At 41.0% G+C, this 25,166-nt stretch overlaps 1 protein-coding gene across 6 annotated transcripts in view; it reads right to left on the bottom strand.

Annotated features, from left to right (window-relative positions):
* Nucleotides 1-25,166, bottom strand: part of PIEZO2 (piezo type mechanosensitive ion channel component 2) — a 346,396-nt gene that overhangs the window by 241,440 nt on the left and 79,790 nt on the right. For all 6 annotated transcript variants that reach the window (XM_066579538.1, XM_066579535.1, XM_066579540.1 and 3 more), the window contains exon 2: nt 12,979-13,074. In XM_066579538.1, the coding sequence (XP_066435635.1) occupies nt 12,979-13,069 (91 nt within the window). In that variant the 5' untranslated portion in view covers nt 13,070-13,074. The remainder of the gene's footprint in view (nt 1-12,978; nt 13,075-25,166) is intronic.

Below are 25,166 nucleotides of genomic sequence, written 5' to 3'. Positions count from 1 at the left end.
TATAGAGAAAAAAATTGGATAAATGTAGACTGTATTAGCCCATTCCATAAAAATTCCTGGCCAGATTCCCTGTATTGATGAGGGTGTTTATGTGCTTGAGGATTAACAAAATACTAATGAGGAGCCATCTAATAGCAGACACAGCAGGCTATAGAGTGCAGAGACAGCAGTTCATATGTGTCTGAGAAAAACATGATACGGAGACATTCAAGCTCACCAAAAGTCCTGTGTCCCGAACCAGATGGAGCACCTAGGAGTATCCCCTGACGCATGTAGTTGATCATGAGGGCCTGCTGAGCCACAAGGTCTTCTGAATCCAAGATGGCATCTGCTGCCAAATTGAGGGAGTTTACAGGCCCCAAAGAAGTACAAAATGGCTGAAATGTGACGGATGAGGGCCCTAACGTTTCAGATAACATTGTTTAGGCTAAGGGTGTATTCATGCAAGCGATTTTTTCGTCCGAATGGCTGCTATTAAAAAAAGCCACAAGGCTTGTTTGATGCTATTGTAATCCAGTTTTATTGCGTTTGAGCATAGTAGTAATAAAAAAGGATGCAGAACCTTTTATTACACCACTTGACCCATCATGCACAACTGATCAAATTTGCCCGATGACACGAAGCTAGGAGGGATAGCTAACACTAGGGAAGAGATAGAGTATTCAAAAAGATCGAGAAAAGCTTGAACAGTGGGCGGCAACTAACAGAATGGTATTTAACGAGGAAAAATGCAAAGTCCTACATCTGGGGAAGAGAAATGAAAAAAGCACATACAGAATGGGAGGAATTGGGCTAAGCAGCAGCATATGGGAAAAAGACAGGGGTATACTAATAGATCATAGACTGAACATGAGTCAACAATGTGATGCAGCAGCCAAAAAGGCAAACACAATTCTGGGATGTATTAAAAGAAGTATAGAGTCTAGATCATGTGAGGTAATTATCCCCCTCTACTCTTCCTAAGTCAGACCTCATCTGGAATACTGTGTCCAGTTCTGGGCACCCCACTTTAAAAAGATATCAACAAACTTGAGCAAGTTCAGAGAAGAGTAACCAAGATGGTAAGTGGTCTGCAAATCATGTCCTATGGGAAACGGTTAAAGGATCTGGGAATGTTTAGCTTGCAAAATAGAATTCTGAGAGGAGATTTAATAGCAGTCTTCAAATATCTGAAGGGTTTTCACAGTGCAGAGGGATCAGCCCTATTCCCATTTGCACAAGGAGAGACTAGAAGCAATGGGATGAAACTGAAAGGGAAGATACACAAATTAGATATTAGAAAAACTTTCTGATGATGAGGGTGATCAATGAGTAGAACAGGTTACCACGGGAGGTGGTGAGTTCTAACTACTACTAGCGTTCATGAAACCCAAATGACTTGAATCGATAAAAATCTGCATATTCAATTCAAGTCTAAAGTGCAGTTCCTTCTACCCTGCAACATTTACCCTGCAGTAGGCATTTAAATTAATGGCAATCCATGTAATACATGCACCGGCCAAGTCCACCAGGGTAGGTACTACTCTTAAAGAGTGGCTTTCAGTTCTGGCTCATAAAGGGTGATTTGAATGAAGGGCCCTCCTTTAAGATGTCTATATGACATAGTAGGGCATATGGATAGGAGCTGTCTTTACCAAATGAACCGTCTAAAATGGGTGGCTTTGCATGCAAAATTGGTATGCCAATTATTCAGCTAAGCCGAATGTCTTTGTATCTGGCCAGCATGCTTGCCGACTACCTGCATATAGCACTGCAAAAATGACACCTTTTTTTTGCTTTCATGGGTAAAAGGGGAGATGAAAGTGAGCCTTTCATTTACAGGTGGACATTTTTCAGACAGCAAACAGCAAGGATTTATAAGCCTGCCAGAAGGCCATGTGATAGTAGATTTTCATTGGGAAGCCATGGTCTGCCTAAAGCCCAAACGAATTAATGTAATTACAGTTTACAACTATCACACATTAATGGCAAATAGAGCCTCAGCTTCCTCGCTCCATGGTTTGTTTAATCATAATCTGAAAGTAAAATGAGCTGTAAAGTGAATGAAAGATTCTACAAGCCGCCAGGTAAGAAGTACTTAGTCATGACTATATTATGTATATTTATACCTACAGTAGTAGAGAGATACAACACAAATGCACCATTCACTAGTTATATGCAACCATCTCTTAAAAGCAGGGACTTTACATACAGTATATGCTGAAGATTTAATCTACGCTAAACCAAATCTGAATCAGTAACAAAACCCAGCCATTTAACCAAAGAGCAAAACTCCCCTCATGGTCTCCCATTAAGTTGAATGGTATTCAATATGTTGTCTGTGCGAAGCTTAAGATGAGAGCCAGAAATGTAACTTCGAAAATATAATGTTACTGTTAAACCTTCATGCAGACTGATAACCTGTATGGCGTCATATATAGTCCCTCACAAGTCCATACTACAGCACCATGCGGGGCTCTGGGGGGCGCTGTACCATGCTCCGGCATGTGCAATATATAAGGAGCTATTCTCCTCTAAAAGCAGAAGAACAAACCAGAATACCTAATTCATTAACTGGTAGCAAACATACTGAGACAGGAGGAAATAGTGAGGCAGAGTGCTGCTAGCCAAAATGCTAATATATGGTTAATGAAATACAGATAGTGCAAGTCTGTGTACTTGAAGATCCTTAGACTTGGCTGGACATTTCTACCTCACTGTAGCAGCACTAGCCAGGCAAAGCTTTGACAGACTAAAGGTTTAAAGCAGTTTTCCAGTTACTGGACAACCCCTCTTCAACAGGGTTGAAGGGGCTAAATTAATAAACTGAAACATACTTACCCCTCAGTGGCTGCTGGGATCCAGCTCTGCAGCCCCGCTGTGATCCCTGTGGTTGTCATGATCGCTGATGTCACAGGATCTCAGGTGACCGCTGCAGCCAATGAAAGGCTGCAGTGTCAACGCTCATTTTCCCGGCATTGGTACTCACATCCTGAGTGTCATGATAGCAAGAGTTCAGGAAAGTGATGCTGCAGCCTCTCATTGGCTACAGAAGCCACCTAAGTTCCTGTGTTGTCAGCGATCACAACAACAACCAAGACAACAGCGGGGCTGTAGCCCTGGATTCTGGTGCCGTGGAGGGATATACGTAGGTTTCCATTTATTATTTTAACCCCTTCAGTCCTATGTAAGTGTGTTTGTTCAGTAACCGGACAACCCCTTTAAAATGCTAAATTGGTTGACGCTTATTTTTCTTGACTCCTTCATTTATTTCAATGTGGCAGCAAGTTGTCTCCCAAAGAATGAAATGATTAGACATTAAAATCCTATGTACATAACATTCCTTTCCACGCAATACCGACCATTAGGGGCTATTCAGGTGGCACCTCTCCCTCCCATACATATTAGATCATAGGTGGATCACATCAGTGTCAACCGACTCAGTTGAGTTTCTTCTAATGTGTATGAGTACCCACAGCTCACAGGTCCTACAACTTACTAGCACCAACCTCCCTCTCACTCAAAGTGCTAGAGAAAGTCTGCCGAAGCAGACAGAGCAGACCTTCCGGCAGTCTGAACTGCACGAGCAATACAGCGCGGCGCTTCCTCTCATGTTCTCCCATGATACAGTGCTCACAGGAAGTTGGAGACTATGGACAGGGGATGAAGCAGAAAATGTGAACACGATGCCAGAAGAAGTGGAAATTCTTTTCAGGCAAGGGGTCGCATGACACAGATAGAAAGTAAAGAAAGTAGCTAGACCAGGTACAGGGAACCTATTACAAAATGACTTATCATGATGATGTACATTAAATTTCAAAGTATAAGTCTGTGCCCAAAATACCTCTTTAGCTTGTTGTGAAGATGGCATCCTAGGACAGTACTACATTAAAAGTAACCGAGCTCTTCGATTCAATCAATCTTATGGGAATTACAATTTTATGTAAATTTTTTGCCAATTAGTGTGGGGATTGCATGTCTGATTGTTAGATTTTATGTGTTAGCAATGTGTGTAGTGAAATGGTTAACCCCATGTAGAAACGGGGATTTTTTAATTTTTTCATTTCTGCTTTCTCCTCATTACTTTCAAAAAGATCAGAACTTTATTTTTTTAATCAATGTTGATGTCTGAGAACTTGTTTTATTGTGGGACAAGTTATATTTCTCAAAAGTAACTGCATTAACCTTTTAATGACCAGCTATCTTCCAAATTTTTCTTTTTGTTTTTTTTTTTCATCCCTGCTTTACAAGAGCTATACGCAAACAACTGTCAATCATTGATGGCTCCGCCCATTGGACTGTTCAGCTCAAAATGAGCAGAGATGTAAATGAATAAAATACAAGTTCTACTGAATCCTTGCCCATAACACTATATATTAATCTGCCCAGCTCCTCTGGCTCTGTAACATGTTGCCTGCAGTTTGGAAAGCATGTTCGAGCTGACAGATTTCCTTTAAAGCACTGATATTCGTTACAGTGAAGCTTCATGTCTGTACACATTTACACGCTATGTGTGTCTTTTCATCAGGAATAAACAAGATTTGGTGGTTTTCATAAATAACAATGACACAAAAAGTAAACACTGTAGCAATTTGTATTTTTCTGCTCAATACTTTTAGTGTGTAAACTGAAGACATTTGCCAAGCATAAAATATAGATTGTTGTTGTAAGGCAAGAAACTTGGAAGGTTCAAAAGAAACAAACTGTCAACTAACCACTAATTGAATTTTCTAATATGACTCACAGTTTAGAAATTTCCCAGAATTTAATCACAGTCCACCCAGAAAGATCAATTAAAAAGCAGACCTAACATTTGGTAAATTCTGTGTACAAGATGGAGAGAGAGCAACTGAAGCTGCTTCACCGCAGAATTCATGAATGAACAAAGCTGGGATTTAGGAAAGCGAGATAAAGTTCATGTTGTTTCCTCACAGCAAATTCCTTTGTTGTTTCCCATCGCCTACAATGAGTGGGGACAGCCATATTGTATAGACTTCAATGCATCATAGTCAACCATAAGAGAAGGCACTCCTATAGAGCGCCACCGCATTGTAGTTCATACAGCATTCTAGTTCTGCTCTATGTCATCCATATGCAATAAGGGGGCAACAACCCCATTAACGTGGCTCTCTTTGAAACTAGTTATTTTACAATATTTTACCTTAATACATTCTCCATGTTGTAGTGGCTAGCAGACACACTACACAATCGTATGATGAGAAAATGATTTACAGAAGACATTCCGAGAAAACATGAGCTATTAATTAGTGGTTATCATTTCTGAGCTTGCATTAAGCTGAAACCACACACGCAATCTTTGCGGCAGTTTATGGTGCATCTCTTTGAGGGCCCTTTCACAAGGGCATATTTTTCATCAGTGTTTTGTGAGCCAAAACTAGGAGCAGAACTTACAGAGAGAAAATAGAATGGAAAGTTTTGCATTTCTTCCCTATTTTGGACCCACTCCTGGTTTTGGCTCACAAAATACTGATGAAATATATGCCCATGTGAAGGAGCCCTCAGCCAAACACAAGAGCGGATACAAAAGAAAGAAAACGTATCAGTCAGTCCTTTATACCTATCCTTTCTTTTGGATCTAATCCTGGCTTATGTTAAAAAAGAACTTTTGCAAAAACTGCACATGTGACATCATCGATCCTGCAGGTTTATGATATTGTTCATCTGAAGAAGATTTGACACTTGAACACCTGATAAAGTCACAGTTTTGACTTTACCCTCTTTTCAAAAAAAATCTTCAAAAGAAAAGTATTTTTATTTTGCAGGTGATTAAGCTAGGAGAGCTTGTTTTTTGTGGGATGAATTGTATTTTACAATTGTACCATTTAAAAGTGTTTTCCGGTCAAAAATACTAACGATGACCTATCATCAGGATCGGTCATCAATAGTTGATCGGCTGGGGTCTGCCGCTCGGGATCCCGACTGATAAGCTATGGGGGCTCATGCTGTCAACGCCGCAATAACAGAGGTCTCGGCCTCTGCGTCGACCTCCGTGTAGTGGCTGATACTGGCAACTGCAGGAACAGCTCTCTTTGAAATCAATGGAATCCGAGCCTGCAGTTACAAGTGCCGGCCACTACATAGGAAGTTGTCGCGGAGGTTTCCACTCCAAATACACAAAGGTCGGAGCAGAAGCCCCCGCGTCAACCTCCTATATAGTGGCCGGCAGTTGTAACTGCAGGCGTGGCGCTCATTGATTTCCATGAGAGCCGTGCTTGTAGTAACCAGTGACAGCTACTACACGGAGGATGGTGCAGAGGCTTCCGCTCTGACCTCTGATATTGAGGCACTGACACCATGCGCCCACTCAGCTGATCAGTCATCAATAGTATTTTTGACTGGAAAACACCTTTAGGCCTCGGTCAGACGGGCGTCTTTTCATGCGATTTGCGCATGCGATCTGCGCATATATAGAACCATTGCTTCGCAATGGGATCGGTCACATGGCCGCTTTTTATGCGGATGTCCAATAAATTATAGGACACGAGGAATTGCAGATTGCGCCTATCTGCGTTCTGCAATTCCTTGTGTTCTATATATGCGCTCGATGGGGCCGGCAGCAGCAGCGCCGACCCCATTGAGAACATATACTACAAAGATCATTCTCCTCTGCCACAGCTGTAACAGCTGTGGCAGAGAAGAATGATGTTCGCCCATTGAATTCAATGGAGCCGGCAATACAGCCGGCTCTATTGAAAGCAATGGGCTGCTGGCGAGCGTGGGATGAATTTTCGGGAAGGGCTTAAAAATATAAGCCCTTCCCTGAAAATAATCCTAAAATGTGTAAAAATAAAAAAAATATATATACTCACCTTGTCCCTGCAGCCGGAGTTCAGCCGCGGCTGGCCGGCAGTTCTCCTGAACTGCTCTGTGTAGTATTCAGCAGGCGGGGATTTAAAATCCCCGCCTGCTGAATGGGCTGCCTCTGATTGGTCACAGCCCTCACCAATCAGAGGCAGCTCTCACTCACCCATTCATGAATTCATGAATGGGTGAGTGAGTGCTGCCTCTGATTGGCTCAGCGCAGGGACCAATCAGGGGCAGCTCTCAGCTGTCATTCAATAGCTGAGAGCTGCCCCTGATTGGTCCCTGTGCTGAGCCAATCAGAGGCAGCACACACTCACCCATTCATGAAGTCATGAATGGGTGAGTGAGAGCTGCCTCTGATTGGTGAGGGCTGTGACCAATCAGAGGCAGCCCATTCAGCAGGCGGGGATTTTAAATCCCCGGCTGCTGAATACTACACAGAGCAGTTCAGGAGAACTGCCGGCCGGCCGCGGCTGAACTCCGGCTGCAGGGACAAGGAGAGTATATATATATTTTTTTTTTACACATTTTAGGATGATTTTCAGGAAAGGGCTTATATTTTAAGCCCTTCCTGAAAATTCATCCCGCACTCGCCGGCAGCCCATTGCTTTCAATGGAGCCGGCTGTATTGCCGGCCCATTGAATTTCAATGGGTTGGACAGCGCTCCTTTGATCGGGCCCGTTTTGCCGAAAATGCTGCTAGCTGCAGATTTTTCGGCGAATCGTGGGCCCCGGTCACGCGATTTGCGGATGCGCATCCGTCATGCGATCCGCAAATCGCGGCAAAAAACGGTCATCTGACCGAGGCCTTAATGTACCATATAACGCATTGAAAAACATTTTAAAATTTGTGAGTTCGAGAAATTTAAAAAAAAACGCAATTGCACCATTTTTGGGGGGAAGAGAGGTGATTTTACGGCATTCACGTTGCAGTAAATATGGAATGTTATCTTTATTCTATGGGTCAGTACAATTAATAAGGGTTAGTTTACTAGAAACCCCTTCAGACAGAGAGTCTTCAGACAGGACCCAGACAGAAGACAGGCATGAGTACAATAGGCATGCTGTATAAGGAAGAGCCGGTAATAAATATACACAAACTAAGGCCTCCTGCACACAGCAGAGCCAGATTCCGCATACAAAATCCTGCAGCAGGATTTGGCACCGGCAGCAGTGGCATCCGTGTGTACCTGCTTTATTGATCTTCATCCTTACTGTGGATGGTCCGCACGGCTCGCCGTCGGACATGCGCAGTGCACATTTTTTTTTAACTCCTGCTTTTCCCACGGAATCTATCCCGGCAGACACCACCGGAAAATGGAGCTATTTTTCGTCCGCGAGAAGAAACCGTAATTGGTTTCCGCTTATCAATGAAGAATCACTTTTGCATAGCATGCTGTGAGCGGTATTTGCTGAGGCATCCGAAAGCAGTCGCCCGCTCCAGATTCCGCAGTTTAAATCCACCAGTGTATCCATCCTACAGGCGATTGGCTGGCTGAGCTGTCCCACCACCCAGCCAACCAATCTGCCTATACACATACAGGGAATTGCTCCTGTCGGTGTCTAGACCCAAAATAACAGTGAGCATGTGCCATCAAGCAGGTCATTTTAACCAAGGCTGATACCATTCTAAAGTTTCAGCAGGCGCATTGGGACAAAAAAACAGGCTATCGTACAGATATGTTGATGGCATAATAAAAAATGGTATTGCTCTTAAAGGGTGAAGACAAAAAAAATGAAAAAAATAAATGAAAAATCTCTTGTCTTGAAGGGGTTAAGGCTCTTTGAAGGTGTAGGTGCAAAATCTTTCATGAATAACATATGATTAAATGCCTATAGCAGCACTTTAAAAGCTGCATCAGACTCGGTAACATTTTGGCTGACTGGCACAAAACACTTGGCTCTTAAGAGATCTTCTTTTGCTAACGTGTTCTTTACATTAATGATGATAATAGCACATAAACGTGATAGGGAAACATTGTTATTAAATATTAAACATTTCAATCATAATTTTTTTCAGTCTTGCAGTGTAAGAGTAATATTACTAAGATTGTGTTGAAGCTATACATAAAGTGCATTCGGATAGTCTGCACACCCTTTCACTTATTTTACATTTTCTTATGTTGTAGCCTTGTGCAAATAAAAAAAATCAAGTTTCCCCCCATAATTCTGCATTGAGTTCCCCATAATGACAACATGAAAACAGAGGGTTCGAAATCTTTGTCAATGAAAAAAAATGATAAAATAAGATTTTGCATTGATATGAGTATTCGGTACTTAGTTGAAGTACTTTTTGTCACGTCTGTTTTCTGAGACCTGTGGTTCTACAGGTGCTTTAGAGTTCTCCTGCTCAGGTGTGGGGATTGTGCTGGCTAGGCATGTGTGTGTCTCCAGTCAGCCAATCACACTAGGTCAGTACACATATAAGCGGTCTTCCCAGGTGTGGGAAGGTGTGTTCAGCACTCTCTGTTCTTATTCTCTCTCTGTGTGTGGTGTGAGCAGGTTCTATGTGTGGTTTCTGCAAGAAAGGTTTGTGTTTTGTTGGTTATGCCGTTGGACTCCTGGTTAGTGTAGGGACTAGTGGTATAGCCAGGAGCCATGACGTGGCCCGCTAGCTTCCATATTTTGGCCAAAATGTAATCTAATACCTGGCATTTATAGCATTAACATCTGCTACTACTGTTTGTGTATTGGTTGCTGTATGGTGTGATTATGGCTCTGAGTGTCTTCTTATCCTGTCCAGTTGTCCCTGTTGGTGGTGGCATGTGTATGTGTCTCAGCCTGGGTTCCTAGGGGCAGCGAGTGCCAAGATCCGAATACCTTATTGGGGCAATGTCCCTGCTCAGGTAAGTCCTTGGTCATCTTCCTGTTTAGAAAATAGGGAGAGGTGTTATTTGATGGTTGTTTCACTTAGTGTTCCCTATCCATGGTAACGTTCATGTGAGCCAGGTGCTCACTAGACAACACGAGCGTAACACCTTTGGCATTAGTTGCAGCCTCAAGTATAGTTGGGTATGATGGAGCAATTTTGTATCTTATAGTCTGAGAGTTCTTTAGGTGCTCTTTGGCAAACTCCTAGCAGGTTTTCATGAGTCTTTTACTGGGGAGAGGCTTCTTTCTGACCACTCTGCTGTAAAGCCCAGATTGCTGCAGTGGAGTGCTGTAGTGATGGTTGGCCTTCTGGAAGTTTCTCTCAACTGTACACAATGTTTGGAGGTCAGCCAGAGTGATCACTAGGTTCTTGGCCACCTCTCAGGTCTAGGAAGAGTCCCGGTTGTTCCAAATTTCTCCCATTTAAGAATTATGGAGGCCACTGTGTTCTTGGGAACTTTAAGTGCAGCAGAAATGTTTTTGTAGCTAACTATAGACCTTTTACCTCCATACAATCATGTCTCTGAGCTCTACAGGTATTTTTTTCCTCCTCATGGCTCGGTTTTGGCTCTAACATGCATTGTGAGCTGTGAGATCTTATATAGACAGCTGTGTGTCTTTTAACACTTTAAGGACTCAGCCTTTTTTTTCTAATGTTCTGTTTCTCCTCCCCACTTTCAAAAAATCTGAATTCTTTTGTTTTTTCATCAACGTTACAATCTGACAGCTTCTTTTTTGCAGGATAAATTGTGCTTTTCAATTGTACTATTTAAAGTATCATAAAGCACTGCAAAACTTTTGAAAATTTATAAGGAGAGTGAAATGGAAAAAAACACTATTTTGTCATCTTTGCGGGGGTATTGTTATTACGGCATACATACTGCGACAAAAATGATATGATAATTTTATTTTGTAGGTCAGTGCAATTACAATTGTACCAGATTTATTTAGTTTTTTTTGCAGTACTACTATTACAAAATAAAATATCTTTAAAATAAATAAATAAATAAATAAATGAATAAATAAATTTAAAAAAAAAAATAAAAAAAAAATATATATATATATATATAATTTCTGTCAGTAGATTCTGTATGCCATAACTTTTTTATCTTTCCATCAATCGGGTTGTTTGAGAGCTTGTGATTTTGGGGGTTCTGGTTTCTATTGGTGCCATTTTGGAGTACATATGACTTTTTTGATCGCTTTTTATAAAAACTATTTTTGGGAGACATTCTGGCGTTCTTTACTTTTTTCTGCCGTCATTCACTATACTGGATAAATAATAAGTTATTTAGATAAATTGGACTTTTACAGACATAACAGTACCAAATATGTTTTTGTTTTTTTATACAAATATGTATACAAACAAAGAAAAATGTTTTTTTCTTGAACTTTTAGTATCCTTTCTTTTTTATAGTAACACTTTATTTTCCATTTATTTTTTTTAAGACTTCATAGAGCATTTGAACTTACGATCATTTCATTGCTTATGCTATATACTACAATACTTGCAATATGTGGTATTTCTGCTGACCTGTCCTAAAAGGGCAGAAATACATGGCAGTCCTGGAGGCCTTCATAAGGCCCTGGGCTGCCATGACAATCAAATGATACTTCGAGATCTCATCGTGGAGCTCCATCCGGGCCCCCCAAACTCTGATTGGGGCAATTAAATGCCAATGTCAGAGTTGACAATGGCATTTGAAGGATTAGCAACAGCGATCAGCATTGGTGCTAATTGTGTCTGTTGCAAGAAGCTGTCAAAGGCAGCCGGTACCTGCCGTATGTGGAGCATGCAAACCCTGACACCGGAGGGCATACATGTATGCCCAAAATCATCAAGGGGTTAAAATTATGTTCAATCAACTGAATTTCCCAGAGGTGGACTCCAACCAAGTTGTATAAACATCTCAAAGATGATCAAGAGAAATGGGAGGCCCCCAGAATTAATTTTTTAGTGTCATACCAAATTGTTTGAATACTTACGTCAAAGCAAAATGTTAGTGTGTAGGGCGGCTTCAGATGACCGTATATCGGCCGGGTTTTCACGCCCGGCCGATATATAGTGACCCACACTGCAGGGGGAGGAGGCTGAAAGAGTCGGGAGCAGTGCACTGAGATCCCGCCCCCTCTCTGCCCCTCACCATTATTTGCAGTGGGAAGGGAGGGGCGGAGCTACTTTCCTAGACTTAGCTCTGCCGCCACCCCACCCTCTCCCATTGCAAATAGTGGCGAGGGGCGGAGAGGGGGCGGGAGCTCAGTGCACTGCTCCCGGCTCTTCCAGACCCTCCCCCTGCAGAGAGGGACACCGTATATCGGCCGGGCGTGAAAACCCAGCCAATATATGGTTGTCTGAATGAGCCCTTAATTTGTAAAAAATTTACAAAGATTTCTAACATTCTGATTTCACTTTGTCATTATGGGGTATTGAGTGCAGAATGATGGGGAAAAACCTGATTTTTTTCATTTGTACAAGTTCAGAGCATAATAAAATGTAAAAAAAATAAAAATTCAAGGGTCTGATGACTGTCTGAATGCAATGTACACAACAATTCCTCAGAAAAAAAAGAATATCAGGTTCTGTTGTATATTAACACATATATGTTTTTGTTACCAGACCCTTTTATTTAAGTTCGGATTTTTGATAAGAGGAGTTCTGTCAGAAAAAAATGTTTTTGATTATTGTCTTTTTTTCTCTAGAACAGACACCCCTTCCCCTCCTTGAAATCCAACATTGTTAGCCATTGCAGTTAAGTAAAATTATTGATTTTTGGTTTAGTGTGTTGAGGTATGTAGACAAGAGTACGTGCAAATTAAATTAATGTAATGGAAAGTAGGAGCGGAACCAGACATGTTGGACTTATCTTCACTCTATGTGCAAGTCCAAGGGTGATAATAGCAATCCAATGAATATGGGATGCTTTAACATCATTAATAACTTAAGTATGAAAGTGATAGGCAGCAAGAATCTGCAGGGAATCTGATTTCTTTATGGTTTCCTTACTTTATCTGCATAGAGCTTCTGCTTGGAGTAGGAGGCGATCAACTAATAAAAGTATAATGCTAGAGAATCAAACAGCAAGACTGATTATTGCTTTACTTTCTGCATGATCCAATCTCCATAGAAGAACAGCAGTGCTCTAAATGAACCAGGAGATACTTGGCAGTTGTTCGTATCCTCACTATTTATAGAGCACATACAGTATTGTAACACAAGTACCCATGAAAATAGAAAAGCTTTTCTACTACGGAAACAGTAAATAAATGATATAATCCAAGACTACTTTCAATGCCAGATCTTACCTTGCATTGTTATCTTGGTGGGTTCCGAAAATAAAGGAATAAGCAAGAGGTAAATGAGGTAGACGAATGATATCCCATTGTACCGGAACATGCATGCTGTTGAAGAGAGAAGACAATTTATGAGTGACAGGTGTTAGCAAATATATTATGACTTTACATATCCTGCATATATCTAAAAAAAAATTGTGTCCACAAAATGTTTTAACACAACGCTGAAGTGCTGCCAATTTTTAATATTTTGCATGAATTGCGGACCTTAGATTGAAGTGGTCTAGGAGATTAACACCTATCAAGAATTCTCCGCATGGTGCTGCATAAATAGTGTTAATTCATCAAGATGTGTAGTATTTATGTAGTGACTGTATGTTAGGGCCCATTCACATAGCTGTATTTTTGGACTGTGTGCTCTCTGTGTATTCTGTGGACAGCACATGGCCTCACTATAACCTATGAGGCTATTCATAGGACTGATTTTTCACACGGGTTGTAGGTCCATGTTAAAAGAAAAATAATCAAAATGCAATGTCCATAGAGGCTGGACAGCACATGGATGAGTGTCTGTATATTGTTATATCCAAGTTGAGCCTGAGTTTCTTGGGCACAACTCACATACAGTAATGGGAATCTGGCCTTAGTCAGCATTCCTTAAAGGGGTTGTCTCACGGCAGCAAGTGGGGTTATACACTTCTGTATGGCCATATTAATGCACTTTGTAATATACATCGTGCATTAAATATGAGCCATACAGAAGTTATTCACTTACCTGCTCCGTTGCTAGCGTCCCCATCTCCATGGATCCGTCTAATTTCGCTGTCTTCTGGCGTTTTTAGACGCGCTTGCGCTGTGCGGTCTTCTGCCTGGTGAATGGGGCCACTCGTGCCGGAGAGCTGGTCATTGTAGCTCCGCCCCGTCACGTGTGCCGATTCCAGCCAATCAGGAGGCTGGAATCGGCAATGGACCACACAGAGCCCACGGTGCACCATGGGAGAAGACCCGCGGTGAATTGTGGGTAAAGATCCCGGCGGCCATCTTGGTGAAGGAAGAAGTAGGAAGAAAGAAGAAGTCGCAGAGCGGGGATTCGGGTAAGTAATATATATATATTTTTTTTTTAATACATCCCTTGGGTTTGTCCTGCGCCGAACGGGGGGCCTATGGAAAAAAAACAAAAAACGTTTCGGCGCGAGACAACCCCTTTAAGGAAAAATACAGAAATTAAAGATCCCAAGATCAGTTTTCAAAGTTTGATTAGGAAAGTTAAGCACAACCATATAATTCTATTGCATTACATCAGATACATACAACATGGATGTCCCATAGAAAGAACAAGTGCAAAATTCAATATTCATCAGACTGTAATCCCTTGGTCTCTTTCTTTCTCAAAGTAGATTACAAAAAAAAGTGGAATAAACCACTGGCACTACTTAATTTTCAGAGTCGGTATTACATTTGTGCAAAGCATTAATGAAAAACTTCTTTCAGTTTGCTTTAAATAAAATATAAATAGTAAGCGTCTTTTATACACAACAGGCATTCTAGCACCTTGAGTTGTAATCTTCTACTACAGGCCAAGGTTGTAACTGGCTAAAACATGAATAGCCCCTGTGTTCTCCCAAACTTCAGTTCACCTGGTACCACTAGAGACTCTCGGGTCTAGCAAGTATTGCGCCTGGCACATGACTCTACTCGCATAAAGCCACTTCTAGTAGGGATGCTGATGTTTCACCGACTTCGCCTGTTTTCAACGCAGAGACACATCCAGAAGGCTATAAAAGTTTAATGATCGATGTAATGATTTCATAGTTTGATTTGGTAAACCAATATTTTTACAGCTCAAAGTTTCAACAATAATTGACATTACTGTGAAAAAGTTAAAGGCCCTTTGTAAAACCTTTTCAGTTCCTTGCAGAAAATAAATTCGGAAACGTAAGAAAGGACTAGAATGATTTATGACCTGTCGACATCCATTTCTGCCCTTTCGCTGAGTAAATTAAACTGACATTAAAAACTTCTGTTGGGAGAGTGAACTGGCAGGATGACAGCTTAACAATCTGAGGTTTACATACATCAATCAACCTTAAATCATATCACAATATATTCTATACAAAAGCAGGAACCACAGGATTTAGCGATGCAACTTAAGTGCATAGACAAGACTTGCAGCTTGTTATCTGCTTACTCAGTATATTTAGAAACTGTAAAATGCAGTAATCAATGCGGAATTTTTCTTTCCAGTCCACTTCATAGATTTCTCTATGGCAGATGGGCTCACGACATGTAGCACTATTAAAAGTAGGGAAGATGTCTTGTGGTCATATAAATCTCTCATACCGTAGTGTTTTATTGTTTTAGAAGTCATGCCAGGACTGCTATATAACTATTTGTTGTAGCCTTCTGCCTTTTAATGACCATTTGGCCAATAAATGTTTTGAAGAAGATGCTGATACCTCTACTTTGGTTTAGGACTATACAACAACTTTGGCCAAGACACATAGCCAAAGATAACAGTGTTACCCTGTTTCCTTGAAAATAAGACCTAACCCTGAAAATAAGCCCTAGCACACTTTCTCAGGATTTGTGAGGATGCAGCATGCTTTTTCAGGATTTTTGACGATGCTTGAAATACAAGTCCTACTCCAAAAATTAGCCCTTATTACAGTTAATAAAAACAGTAAATTTAAATAGTGTCCAGGCAGCTATACATGCAAAAAAGTAAAATCTTTTGGAGCAAAAATTAATATAAGACCCTGTCTTATTTTCAGGGTCACAGCAAGCATTGCATCTGCAATTAAAGTGAATGTCGCCGCTTTGCAACCTGCAGGTCTTGTACCCACCAGCTTACAGGATGGCACCCTTTATCTTATTTGTGATCTTCTCCTTTAAATCAGGCAATATAATCCCTACTTTACTGTAATTCATCTCTATGCTTATGACCTTCCTACAGGTATTGCCCTTTGTTTACATCAAAAGTTCAGATTCCTTTTCTTATCCTGTTAACCGTAAATGCAAATTAACTCTTCTGTAATTCAAAATATTTCAGGAAAGAACAATAAAGTGCAGCAAAAAGAAAAAGTATACTGAAGTTATAAAGGACTGGAAGTGCTGGAACAGCTAAAGAAATACTGCAAAGCAAATAGATGGGGATTTTCATCCCTTCCAAGTCAATAAAGCTATTCACAGCTGGTTGAGCAACTAAAATGCTTCCTGCTGTTCTAGGCAATCATAGAAATAAAGTGTAAAATTTTCACAGCTCCGAAGGTGTCCTTTCTCTGACAGAGTATGATTTATGCGGCCTCAGAAATGAAATGTTACACCGGCGATGGTGCCATTGAAATTACCAAGTAATTATATTAATTGGAGCATATAGCTAGCGTATGTTACAGCAACACAGTTTTACATTTATTTATTTTAATATGCTATTATTATTATGTATGTCTGCTTACAAATTATGAATAAACTACAGATCAAGGCCAGGGCTTGTACAGACTAGTGCAGACTGCTACAATCTCACATACATAAGAATATTTTCTTATATCAAAGTCAAGCCTTGATTCAATACAGCATGAGGGCTTAGTCAGACGGGCGTTTTTTGCCGCGATTTGCGCATGCGCATGCGTCCGGCGATTTTTTTATCGGACACATGAGCGCGTCCGAAAAATTATAGAACAAAAAATCGCAGATCGCACCTATCTGCGATCTGCGATTCCTGTTCGCTTCTGTATATGCGCTCAATGGGGCCGGCGGCAGCAGCGCCGACCCCATTGAGAACATATAGAAGACAAATCATTCTTTGCCACAGCTGTAACAGCTGTGGCAGAGAAGAACGATGTTTGCCCATTGAATTCAATGGAGCGGCTATACAGCCGCTCCATTGAAAGCAATGGGCTGCCGGCGTGCGCGGGGTTAATTGTCGGGAAGGGGTTAAATATATAAACCCTTCCCTGCAATTCATGCTAAAATGTGTTAAAATAAAAAAAAATTGTATACTCACCTTTCCGCTGCAGCCGGAGTCCAGCCGCGGCCGCTGTCAGTTCTCCTGAACTGCTTCTCGGCACTATTCAGCCGGCGGGGCTTTAAAATCCCCGCCTGCTGAATGATCTGCTCTGATTGGTCACAGCCTGACCAATCAGAGGCCGGTTTCACTCACACACCCATTCATGAATTCATGAATGGGTGAGTGACTGCTGCCTCTCAGCGCTGAGCCAATCAGGGGCAGGTCTGACTCACATCCATTCATGAATTCATGAATGGGTGTGAGTGAGGCATGCCTCTGATTGGCTCAGCGCTGAGCCAATCAGGGGGCAGGTCTGACTCACACCCCCTTCACACCCACTGCAGGACGGCTGCCCGGAGCTGCAGGCAGAAGGTGAGAATGCAATTTTTTTTTATTTTAACACATTTTAGGATGGATTGCAGGTAAGGGCTTATATATTTAGGCCCTTACCGACAATTCATCCCGGGCTCGCCCGCAGCGCATTGCTTTCAATGGAGACGGCTGTATTGCCGTCTCCATTGAATGCAATGCGCTGGACAGCTCCGGCCCGTTTCTAATGAAACGCGGCTAGGAGCAGATTTTCGGGCGATTTGCGGGCGACTTGCGCGCACCGGTCACGCGATTTGCGGATGCGCATCTGTCATGCGATCCGCAAATCGCGGCAAAAAACTCCCGTCTGACTAAGGCCTGAGTCTTTCTTGGGTACCTCTTCTGTTTAGGATTCACTCAAGGTATTGCTTTGAGACAGCACATGCAAAAACTGCACCAAAACTGCACTATGTGAACAAAGCCTAAATCAATAAATAAAACTACATACAAATATATTAACCACTTGTGAACCACCTATAGACTATAAACATTCAGGTAGTCTGCAAATAACTCTGCATAGACGTCTTAGTTCCAGAGACAGCTGACATCACGAAGCTTTGTCCGAAAACCAATTACCCTAGTTCCCAGTCATATGGTCGCTGTGACAGTCAGTTACAGTGATCACAATGTGTCAATGCCACCTCCCCCCTTACGCCTGCCCCTCTTCATTGGAGCTCTGTTTGTACAGCCCTGTACATACTGACCTCCCTCTGATCATTGGAAGACCAGTATCCAATCAATAAAACATATGCTTTCTCTTTCTATATACATAGATACATGCAAATATATTATATACACTCACACACATACATATATACATACACACAAACACACACACACACATATATATATATATATATATATATATATATATATATATATATATAGACATATACATACAAACGTGTGTGTATGCACATATATAAAAGAAGTTTGTAAATACATATTTTTTTCCATGCAGTTTATCAATTTTATATGGTTAAGGCCACATGCACACAGGCAGAATCCCGCTGCAGAATCAGACCCTGCCCACGTCCAGCATATGTACATACCTGCTGTTTCTTCTTTTCTTCTGTACTGCAGATGGTCCGCACGGTAAGCCATTGGACATGTGCAGTACAGAATCTTTTTCAAAGCGGACACTTTTCCCGTGTCATCGCCCAGCGATGATGCGGAATCCTCGATCCTTCCGCAATGTCTATGAGCAGTATTGGCTGCGGAATCCAGAGGCGGACACCCGCTTCGGATTACACAATGCAAATACGCCCGTGTGCATTGGGCCTATAGGTAAGTACAATGTATTATAAAAAAAACATTCTCAGAATCACTTGGATAAGTAAAAGCATTACAAAGTTATTACAACAAAAAAGTGACACATAAGATTTAAAAAATGGGCTTTGGTCACTTCAATTTAGAAGTTTTATCATTTAGAAATTGTTTTCCTGTATATTAAAGCAATTATGTGATATAGAAATAAGATAATAAAATGGTTTAATTTTACAGTGGAGATTATAGGGACGTTTTCATCCTGTATTAAGATCTTATAGTTATCCAGTACAGTATTTATGTGTTCATGGCCATAAGTTACAGAAGATCCTTATGTAAAAATATTTGTCCAAAAGGAAAACCAATACGAACTGTATAGACCTTATTAGCATTGAAAGTTCATTGGTAAAATATGCCAGCTTGAGGTTTGGGTATGTACAGCTTTCTGCATTCTGACCTGCTGCAGGCTGCTCACCTTTTAAGCTGCCACATAAATGTACTATTGATCTTGTCATGACCTCAACAAAGAAAGAGCAGCAAAGGGAATCTAAGGACAGAAGTGCCAAAATTCTTTAACAAAGACTCTCTTTCATATGAAACAATTGCAGCTGAGAGTTTTACTCTTCACTCTTTTGGGGGAATATACAAGAATATTACTAGCAGGAGGTAGCAGGAAAAAGCATTTTGTGCTTTATGACGTATAACAGAAGAAAATAATGTACTGCTGCACTGCCTAAGCAGCCTAGTCAGTGAGGTTCCCTGATGATAAGCTGGTCCCCCAGTGATCATCTGCAACATGTAAGGTAACCCAACAGCAAATGTTCGGTTCTTCAGCAGCACCACCACAGGGGAAATAAAGCAATACACGGTCCCACTGCAATTAATTAGTTGTGCTCAAAATGAATAGATGCGCTAGGTCCTTCACCGTATGGCCATTTTTGTAACCTCTTTCCACTTCGTGTTATTGTTAGCGGTCCTGAATAAGGTACACCCTCCCCTACACTAACTCAAAATTTCCTGACAGATTTTTTTTGGAAACACACAAATTTGTATATATACTAGTTAGACCTGATATCTAATTGGTATAGATAGATAATAAACACAGATTCTAGTGGATTACAACTGGGTTTTTTTTATTGTGTCTCCTGAAGTAGTTGTCTAAACCTGGAATTTTTTTAATGTTTGTGTTATTTTTTACATTTAATGCAGGTGTAAGCAAACTTTGTGCCCGCATAAGCGTGACAATTGCATTAAGAGGCGCAAGCCTCTACATACATCTGTCACAGCTCTTGGAACCTCCATGCACCAAACCTTCACTCCCTTTTCAATGACGTTTTAAAGATGTTTGTATTTCTGTTGTAGTATTCTTTTGAGTGCAAATCAATCACATCCATGTCTGTGCCTTGTCATAAGTATGAGTGTATAAATATGCATGGCTCTTCAGATCTACTACATTTAAGCCTGAAGAAGAACCCTGCGTAGGTTCGGAAGCTTGCATTAACATCATGTATTTTTGTTAGCCATTAAAATGTATCATATCTATAAGATTACTCGGTTTCTCTTGCTGGGAACAATCACATTTTGCTCTACTGGCTAACACCGTACCAGACTTATTTCATTATACCAAACAGACTGAAACATACATACATCTACAACAATGTTTCCCAAACTCCAGTCCTCACAGCCCCGAATGGCTCGTGTTTTCAAGATATTCTTTACTAGGAATAACTTTGGCAATGTCTGAGGTACTGATGATAATTACATCAATTATGCAACACTGAGGAAATCCTGAAAACATGATCTGTTGGGGGTCCCTGAGGACTGAAGTTGGGAAACACTGATCTACAAGCTGACGCAGCTTTCAGTTATAGTGTACACCAGTTTCTGATGTAAAGGATAGTAACTCTGCTGGGCCGCACATGGTCATGCCCCTAATACTAGTTTCTGCCTTTTTAGGTTCTTCCCTAAAGCATATACCCCCTAAAGGTTGCTATTTTGGCAGTTGTGCCAAAATGGTGTGATTTTTGTGCCAAAATTAATAGATAGTCCCCAACACGTTGCTGCGCAAGAGTGGTTGCTATGTAAAACACTATTGTTTTAAATTGGATGCCCATTACAATTACCAAAAACCAAAAGGCATTCCTGCCAGTGCTTTATAATTCCTTCTAAATGCACCTCCAAGCCACAGGCAGCTGTACTGGCTGCAGGTCATACAACATTACCGCATACATTTTGGAGAGCCGTCCCTTAGTACTACTTATGAAGCAGCGGAATAACTGGGAGCCCTATGCCAGAAGCTGACACCATGTCCAGTAGAGTCAGCATGATGTCAGCTAGTGTTTAAATCCAAGTCATCCACTATGACACATTGCTGGCAAACAAACATAGGCTGCTCTCGAACATGATATATGTGAAAAAGCACAGCTTCATGCAAATGAATTTCTAGGTATGCTACCTTATAGCCAAGATTCTTACAAGAGAATAATAAAAATGTACGCAGGACAGCGCTTTGTCATTACCTCAAAGGTTTACACTACACAAACGTGGGGAGAAATAATTAGCAAAACTTCCTTACGAAGCTGTGAGTGGTCAGAAGGATGCACTGCAAGGCATGAATGAGAGCGGACATACACAGTACTTCCAGGAAGCTGAAACTAATAAATGGGACTTTTGCACAGATACAATGATGCTCTTTCACAACACTACAAATGCTGGCAGTAGCGCATTTTAGGAGTTCATGACCCTAGGAGCAATTTCATGGTTCATCTCCACAAATGCCTTGCATAATAATGCCTGGTCTTATACTAATATGTGGCACTTAAAAAAAATGGGGAGTTTAGCCTAAAGTCCTGCCCTTGTCTGGTGGCGGTCCGACAATTCTTTCTTATAAACAAAGCCTTCCACAGATCAGATACTGTCTGATATATCTGATAAGTGCTGAGTTTATCACAGTGTATAGCAATTCCAGGTAACGAAACACTGAGCCTCGTTTATTTAGGTTACTAAAAAATTTCAATTTTTGTACATTTTGGGGCATTTCACATTTTGCTCCTTGCTCGTATTTTTTTTAATTGAGATAATTTCCTCCTAATGATCCTAGGACACATGTATGTTGTAATAGCAGTGCCTACAAGATCAATCTGTGGTAGACTGGCTGCCGAGTGTCTGCATGTATGATGGCAGCCCGTCAATCACTGCTGAGGGCGGTGGGGGGGAGGCGAGGAGAGGCGGGAGGATGTCCCCTCATCACTGGGAGTCTGCTCTATTCTTTGTTAGGCTCTATTAGCTAAACGGCACTATGTTCTTTAGCGCCATTTGGACGGATAATACAGCAGACATGTCCATAATATATAATGTTTTCAAATAGGGCAACGTAGCATGATGACATTTCTGCCTGGTCTTGTCTATAGAAATAAAAAACTGATGACAATACAACAATCAGGCGTGTGATATGTAGGCATGCACTGGGCACACGCAGCCATACGCGGCTCTCGGGAGACCTGCAGCGTTTTACCAATAAGTTCGCTGCTTTCACAGCCGTGTTAGGGCTCAGTTCAGGACTTCGTCTCTCCGCTCCATTTTTGGAGGAGAGGAACTGAAGAAAAATGGAAATATACGGATTCGTTTTTCCCCCTCATTGATTTCAATGGGGATTCAAATAAATGGAAAGCAAACGGAAAGTCTGCCATTGCTTGCTTCCATTCCATGAGGTTTCCGGTTTTTTTTTTGTCTGAAAAATAGGTTTCCGTTTTGTTTTTTTTTAAACCCTATTAAAATCAATGGGTGAAAAAACAAATTAGTTTTTTCACTTTCTCTCCTCTAAAAACAGAGCAGAGATGGAAACCGTGAACTGAACCCTAACGCAGGTGTGAAAGCAGCCTAACTTGTATTTTTCTTGGATGGTTGTGAACGATACACTATAATGCAGCATGGAGCACTTACAAATTACCAAAAAAAAGTGAAGCAAGAATTATATGTTTCCAGATAAATGGAGCATATTTCCATCAGTCGGTGCCAATCTCATAACAAGTATTGCTACATCTATGGCCAGCTTTGGTGATGTGCACACGTAAGGTATTTTAAACTGTAAGACCTCGCTCAGACGAGCGTTTTTTGCGCACGAATAGCCTCGCAAAAAAGATCGCTGCTCGCGTGTGGAAAAATTGTGTGAACGACGCGAAAGGCGCAATCTACATTTGCACATAATTTGATCGTTCACACAATCCGTGGTGCGTGCTGCTCCCCTAGGAGTCAATGGGAACTCCTGCGCAACACGCACCAAAGATAGGTCAGGTCCTACCTTTTCACGCAGCACAGACCTTAGGCCTCTTTCACATGAGCGTATATCAGTATATACGATATACGCTAAGATCTGAGGCGTAAAAAACCCGTCAATGGGCGCACAAATCTAGCGTTTGAGTGCCCATTTAGACGGCAGGGGCCCAGCCATGAGAAAGTTCTGGGGACAATGTAGATGCACTCTACCCCATTATATGGAGCAGATGATTCTGTCTGATAATAGTATAAATCACTGGAAATTACAGAACATAAAACATAATCTTTATTTAATATATTAAAAAAACACAGAGGTGAGGAAAAGCATCGCAAGTTTGTACTTTGCAATTTTTGTGCGATGCGTTTTTAACATTAGAAAGTCCTATTGAAAGTCGCATGAAAAAAACTGAGCAATATTGTGTGAAAAAAACGTGCAAGAAAAACGCAAGTGTGCAGGAGCCGTTAGGATGGGAATCAGGTTTATATGCAACAAGGTCATTCTATGCAAGTTAATGTTCAATTATACAGAACTTCAAACTGAAGAAAATCACACATATTAGAAGAAGGTGCGCTGAGGGATCGCCTGACAACTGGGCATTCACAGCCAACCTTAATTTGTAATAATCAGCATTTGTGGTTCCAGGCCTCTCATCAGAGCTCTCAGGGAAACACATTTACTTCACTTTCTTTAAAGGAAAACATCTGGAACCTGTTAAACTTGGGGAAAATTGCCTTGGATTTTACCCAAACCTACATCATGAAAATGAGACCATGTGTTTCTCTAATACTTTACAATAGCTTGTAATATATCTTGTTTAGTCTTGTTTTCAAATGTTCTATTCTATTGTGTTTATTTTTTTTATACTGTTTACCCTTCACATAATTATGATACATTGGAAAAAAGCGTTGGGCGCTCATAATACGTATAAATAAAAAAAGGGGATAAGACATTATATGCTGGAGGAGGTTAGGAGTTTTGGGCAAATGTGATATCACGCTGCAGGTGCGGTGACACCGCCAAGTGTAAAACACCTAACAGATTAACCCCTTAATGACACGGCCCCTTTTTCTTTTTCCATTTTCCTTTATTTATCCATCAATGTCGCTGTATGAGGGCTTGTTTTTTGCGGGACGAGTTCTATTTTTCAATGGTGCTATTTAAAGTACCATATAATGTACTGAAAAACTTTTTAAAAATTCTAAGTGGAGTAAAATGAAAAAAAACCGACATTTCGCCATATTTTAGTGCGTCTTGTTTCTACGGCGCACAAACGGCAACAAAAGCAACATGAAATCTTTATTCTATGGGTCGGTACGATTACTACGATACCAAAATTGTATAGTTTTTTTTTCCAAACTACTCTTATTTTTTTTCAAAGACATTTAATTTTTTTCAATTATTTTCTGCGGTCATCTTCTGCACGCAATAACTTTTTTATTTTTCTGTTGACGTAGTTGTGTGAGGGCTCAATTTTTGCAGGATGTTCTGTAGTTTCTGATACTATCAATTTGGAATACATACAACTTTCTTATCGCTTTTTATTGCATTTTTTCTGGAGACAGGGTAACTAAAAAAGTGCATTTCTGGCGTTCTTTATTTTATTTTTCGGACGACGTTCACCGTGCAGGAAAAATAATGCACCACTATGATAGTTTGGACTTTTACGGACGCGGCGATACCAAATACATATTTTTATTTTCTGATTTAGATTTTTTAATAATAGATATGGCAAAAGGGGGGTGATTTAAACTTTTACAACCTTTTTTTTTACAATTAAACAAAAACTTTATTGATTTTTTTTTTACATTACTTTGAAGTCCCCCTGGGCGACTTTAACATGCGATTCTTTGATCGCTCCTGCAGTATGACGTAATGCTATAGCATTATGTCATACTGCTTTTTGACAGGCAGTCTATCCTTTCATTAGGTCCCCGGCTGCCATGACACCCGCACGGCTCCCCTGATCTCACCGTAGAGGGCCGTATGGGACTCCCAAACATCGTTCGGGGGATTTAAATGCCGCTGTCATTTAAATGGTTAATAGCCGTGATCGGCCGCGCAGCTGATCGCGGCTATTTCCCGCGGGTGTCAGCTGTTATGAACGCAACCTCTCTTCATACATACCCCACCGCTCCATGACGTACCGGGAAGGGGTTAAAGACGGATTATTGTTCAAATGAGCGAAAGGGAACAATAATTTTTCAGTCTAAATGTAGCCAACAAATGAATGACGAACAATACATTGCTCACTTTTCTCCCGTCGTTCATTTTGTGCAGGCATAAAAA

The sequence above is a fragment of the Eleutherodactylus coqui genome, chromosome 9 (genome assembly GCF_035609145.1).
Source record: "Eleutherodactylus coqui strain aEleCoq1 chromosome 9, aEleCoq1.hap1, whole genome shotgun sequence".
NCBI lineage: Eukaryota > Metazoa > Chordata > Amphibia > Anura > Eleutherodactylidae > Eleutherodactylus > Eleutherodactylus coqui.
The sequence above is the reverse complement of the archived record's forward strand: the minus strand, read 5'-3'. Positions and strand labels throughout refer to the sequence as shown.